This window comes from Bison bison, unplaced genomic scaffold, assembly GCF_000754665.1.
Source record: "Bison bison bison isolate TAMUID 2011002044 unplaced genomic scaffold, Bison_UMD1.0 scf7180017864518, whole genome shotgun sequence".
In the NCBI taxonomy this organism is placed as follows: Eukaryota; Metazoa; Chordata; class Mammalia; order Artiodactyla; family Bovidae; genus Bison; species Bison bison.
This window is the reverse complement of record NW_011495071.1, coordinates 3,935,667-3,941,289: the sequence shown is the minus strand read 5'-3', so window position 1 is coordinate 3,941,289 and position 5,623 is coordinate 3,935,667. Positions and strand designations below refer to the sequence as shown.

The 5,623-nt window shown below is 39.1% G+C and overlaps 1 protein-coding gene across 1 annotated transcript in view; it reads right to left on the bottom strand.

Annotated features, from left to right (window-relative positions):
• Nucleotides 1-257: 257 nt before the first annotated feature.
• Nucleotides 258-5,623, bottom strand: part of NXPE2 (neurexophilin and PC-esterase domain family, member 2) — a 33,693-nt gene continuing 28,327 nt past the window's right edge. The window contains exons 4-6 of the mRNA XM_010830367.1: nt 3,838-3,899; nt 1,175-1,390; nt 258-793 (exon numbers count right to left, since the gene is read on the bottom strand). Coding sequence (XP_010828669.1) covers nt 258-793; nt 1,175-1,390; nt 3,838-3,899 — 814 coding nt within the window. The remainder of the gene's footprint in view (nt 794-1,174; nt 1,391-3,837; nt 3,900-5,623) is intronic.

Here is a 5,623-nt window from a genome sequence, read left to right as displayed (position 1 = left end):
TTTCTGTTTGGGATGATAAAAAATATCTGGAGATCATGATGGTGGTTGCACAATATGGTGAATGTAATTAATGCCATGGAATTGTACACATAAAATGGCTTAGGTTTTAAATTTTATATTATGTTTATTTTAACAGTAACTTTTCAATTTTGTTTCCTCCTACCTTGGATTGTATTAAACTACCCTTGCAGTATAAATGAGATCATCTATATAGAACGGCTAGCACAGGGTATTTTTGTTATTGCTATATTTTTCCTCTAGCAAATGTAGTTTAAGAACATGTTAATCTGGTTTTCAATCACATAATCAGGTGGATGGATATTATTGGTGCTATCAGCAATAGTCATGTCCCAGGCATCAATAATACCCACATTGAGATCCATGAAAATATCCCTCATGATAAGATTCTGAATATAACCGTGAAAATCACTAAACATCTCTGCATTATCAAACATCCTCCTAGTGTTTTCAGTTTTCAGGATCACCTTGGTTTCTGGGCTTCGCAAGAATAGTCGTTCTATGGCCTTTTGAACATTGATGGCCCTACGGATAAAAATTTTTATGGGGAAGGGTCTCAAGTGCTGACCAAGAGTGATAACAATGGCGGTGTCCTTGTCTCCTGCTATCCGGTCAATTTCCCGTGGGATATAATTATCATCCTTCACCGAGAACAGACTTTGAGTAATAAATGGATGACCATGCTTTTTCCACTGAATCAAAGTATGTCTTTCAGCATCCAGAAGCATATGTGTTTTAAAGGGCCCAACTCCATGAAGATCAAAATCTTTTAAGGCTGATGGGTAAAAAAAAATCAATAACTCTTTTAACAAAAGGAAAATAATGATATAATTTTTAGATGTACATATTTATAAAATTCTGACCAAGATCACTTCTAACTATAAAAACATTGCTGCCTATGGGAAGAAGAGAACTTTACCAAATGCATTAAAATCTTAACAAAATTGTGAAATTATTACCAGCATAGAGACAGAGGAATAAAATGTTGATATTTGAGAATGAAAAGATAAAATTTAACTTTTGATTAAAAGCCCAAATCTAAATGTTTGATGCATTTTAAAAAATAATTAACATTAGAAAAGGAAAATGAAGACTTCTATTATAAAAATAGCCTCTGAAGGCAACTATAATTTCAAAATAAAAATAAGACACGTACTTTTTACCATTTTTGGTAAATATTGAATCCACTGACGCAGTGTTGAATCTCCCATTAGGTAAATAAGTTTTCTCTTCAAGCAGTCATTTATAGTTTTTGTTTCATTTAATTCTATCTGTTTACAAAATGCTGCAATCCACTTTCTTTTCACAGTATAACCACTGGGGAAAGGACTCTTCATGCCGAGCCGACATTTTGCTTCTATGTTCTTACTCTCTGGTGATAAGAATTCCCACAATCAGCAATTTTTATTATCACAAATTATTTCAAAGACAGTTTCCTCATTTTCTTCCTCTTTTTCCCCTTTTCCCTCCACCCTTCTCTATTGCTTTGTCTTCTTCCTAAATATTTACTTAACAAGATCATGTTAAAGGGATGACTTAAAACTTATCACTTTTGAATAATCTCAGTAATGTATGGTATTCCCTAGAATGGGGTTGAGGCTCCCCAGGTGGCACAGTGGTAAAGAATCTGCCTGCCAGTGCAGGAGATACAAGACACACAGGTTTGACCCCTGGGTTTGGAAGATCCTCTTGAGTAGAAAATGGCAATCCACTTCAGTATTCTTGCCTGGAATAGCTAATGGACAGCGGAGCCTTGAGGGCTACAATCCATAGGGTCGCAAAGAATTAGATACGACTGGATGACTGAGCATGCACACACACAGAGGGGGGTTAGATTTTTCCCTTGTGAATTTTCAGTGTTTCCCAGGGCTTCATGTTATTCCTAAGGCCATGCAGTTGTGAGACAGCTAGCCAAAATTGAGGGAGAAATGCGTGGTGGTAAAAAGCAGCAATCAGTAGCCCAACTGAATATCATTTCCATGACCCTGGCCAGGCAGGACTGGACATCTCTTCCTCAAACTACTTACTCATGGAGAAAGTTTGAACACATTTACAAAATGACTGCTGCTTCTTATTCTGTATATATCAGAGCCATGTTTTCTAGTTCACAGGAAAACTCCTTCAGTGTTTCTTCCTTGTGCCCAAAACAACTTAATATGCTGTGTGGTCTGATTAGTGCAGAAAAAGAGAAGAACAATATCTGCTTTTTCTGAATATTCTGCTTTGCAGTGCTTAGTCGCTCAGTCATGTCCGACTCTGTCCTCTGTCAGGCTCCTCTGTCCATGGAGATTCTCCAGGCAAGGATACTGGTGTGGGTTGCCATGCCCTCCTCCAGGGTATTTTCCCAACCCAGAGATCGAACCCAGGTCTCCTGCATTGCTGGTGGATTCTTTATCATCTGAGCCACCAGAGAAGCCCGACTATTCCACTTTAAAAGTGGCCGAAGCTGAACTCACTGACTCATATCAAAATCTTTCCATCCATGTGTAACTCAGCTATTTTTATCTTTTGCCACTTTAAAACCAATCTTGGCATACATCAACATGAATTAGCCACATCACAATATTGTAATTATCCTCCAACTAAAATAAATAAGTTAAAAAGAAAAAATCTTGGGACTTCTCTGGTGGTCCAGTGGTTAAGAATCCACCTGCCAATGAGGTGACGGTAGTTCAGTCTCTGGCCCGAGAAGATGCCACGTGCCACGGAGCAACTAAGCCCAAGAGCCACAGCTACTGATTTCTTGAGCCTATAGACTGTACTCTGCAACAAGAGAAGCCACCGCAGTGAGAAGCCCATGAACTACAAGGAAGAGTAGCCCCTATTCATCACAACTGGAGAAAGCCCATGCGCAGCAACGAAGACCAGTGCAGCCAATAAATAAATAAATACACAATTTTTTTAAAGCCACATCTTTTTGTTATCTACCTACATCGCTCAGATTTGGGATATATGTTCAGAAACACACCATCTTATAAGACTTTACTAGAAATTACTATCTAGGCAAGAGGGAAACCAAGGAGGGGTGTTACACATTAATTGGCCTCAAGAGTCAAAGAACTTTCATTGGTGTAAAAGTGATGGATGGATGATGGTTGCCATGGCAGGGAAGGAATCTATCTTTCACCCATAGCCTGTGAGCTTTAGATCTGGGTTTCTGGTTTATTTATATCCCCACAGGGTTTAGCAAAGTTCTTTGCCTATAGTAGGTCCTCAATAAACATTTCTGAATACATGAGAAAAGGGCAGTGGGTAGATGTATACCCTATTGACTGTTAAAATGGAAGTAATTTGCTTCTTTGAAGTTCACTTTAATTTCAGTATAGCAGAAACATCACTTTGATAACTGAGATGGCTTTGAATTGACCACTGAAGTTTATGTGATAAAACTGAAAGAAATCCACAGGAATTTTCATTTATAGAACTTTAACTGAGATGGTTTGGCTGAAAGAGAGATTAGAAACCATCAAAGAAATTTCCAAGCTCTGTAGTTCATTTGAGACATTTTCACCAGTAACCAATTATTGGTTTTTCAGGAACAAATCCCAAGTTGAAATACAAATACAAATAACCTGTACATTTTGAGAGAAGGCAGCTGAAATGAAGGGTTGCCTAGCCTTTTATAGCGGACTCAAGATGAAAATTGGTTTAAATTTATAAGAAAATAATTTCCAAGAATAAAACCCCTTCTGCAAAGCCCAAGATAATTAATACTATTTATCCCAGGAAATGAAAAATTGAAATGGTTAATATTCAATAAATATCTCTTAAAGTAAGGATGTCCATTAAATGGATAAATTTTGAACACAATAGACTTACTGCCACATGCTAAGACCTTGATGGAGGCAAAGTTCTTCATCATTTCAACCCCCACGTTGGACCTCCAAGAAACGAGAAAATAAATTAGCCTGATAACTGTTGAGACATTAAAGTAAGAATAAATCATGGGGGACTCAGAACAATCAAACCACTCTCAACTCTCTGTAAATACGTTTTTTCTTTATTTTGATATATTTTAGATATTATACAGAAAAGAAACAGGCCAGGATTCTGTAAAACTGTTCTCCTGCTAATGATAGGAATCCAGAGATCCAGAGAGTCACTCACCTTGTATGTGCAATTAATCAAGTATAAATCTCTTCGATTTTACCATCCAAATTATTTTTGACCACATTCTACCACATTTAGCACGCATAGTAATTTAGTCCTTCATGGATATTTTCTTAGGCGAGTACTTCTCTAATTCGAGTTTGCATCAGAATCATCTAGAGTGCTTGTTATAACTCAGATCACTGGGCTTCATCTTCAGAGCTTCTGATGTAAGAGTTCTGCAAACTTGAAGAGATATCTGTAGTTCTGTGGTCATAGCAGCATTATTGGCAATAGCCATGATATGGGAACAACCTAAGTGTCTATCAATGGGTAAATAGATAAAGAAAAATATGGTTTATATGTACAATGGAATATTTCTCAGCCTTAAGAAAGTCCTGCCATTTGCAACAATATGGATGATTCTAGAGACCATTTTGCTAAATAAAATAAGCCAGATATGGAGAAGGAAATGGCAGCCCAGTATTCGTGCCTGGGAAACCATGGACAGAGGAGCCTGGTGGGCTATAGTCTATGGGGTCACACAGAGTCAGACATGACTGAAGCGACTTAGCAGCAGCAGTGTGAACTCTACTACTCATATCTCTACTTCCATGCATTGATGGACAGGGGAGGGGGGAGGGGTGTGGGGTAAGGGAGGGAGGGATAAATGGTTTGAATAGAGCAGGGTATGGAGGAAGTAAATGTGTCTTTGGGGAAGTAAAATGGAGTCAGGCAGATTATTGTCATGAACATAGCTCACTTGAGAAGCATCAGATCAGATCAGTCACTCAGTCGTGTCCGACTCTTTGCAACCCCATGAATCGCAGCACGCCAGGCCTCCCTGTCCATCACCAACTCCCGGAGTTCACTTAGACTCACATCCATCGAGTCAGTGATGCCATCCAGCCATCTCATCCTCTGTCGTCCCCTTCTCCTCTTGCCCCCAATCCCTCCAAGCATCAGAGTCTTTTCCAGTGAGTCAACTCTTTGCATGAGGTGGCCAAAGTACTGGAGTTTCAGCTTTAGCATCATTCCTTCCAAAGAAATCCCAGGGCTGATCTCCTTCAGAATGGACTGGTTGGATCTCCTTGCAGTCCAAGGGACTCTCAAGAGTCTTCTCCAACACCACACTTCAAAAGCATCAATTCTTCAGCGCTCAGCCTTCTTCACAGTCCAACTCTCACATCCATACATGACCACAGGAAAAACCACAGCCTTGACTAGATGAACTTTTGTTGGCAAAGTAATGTCTCTGCTTTTGAATATGCTATCTAGGTTGGTCATAACTTTCCTTCCAAGGAGTAAGTGTCTTTTAATTTCATGGCTGCAGTCACCATCTGCAGTGATTTTGGAGCCCAGAAAAATAAAGTCTGACACTGTTTCCACTGTTTCCCCATCTATTTCCCATGAAGTGGTGGGACCGGATGCCATGATCTTCGTTTTCTGAATGTTGAGCTTTAAGCCAACTTTTTCGCTCTCCACTTTCACTTTCATCAAGAGGCTTTTGAGTTCC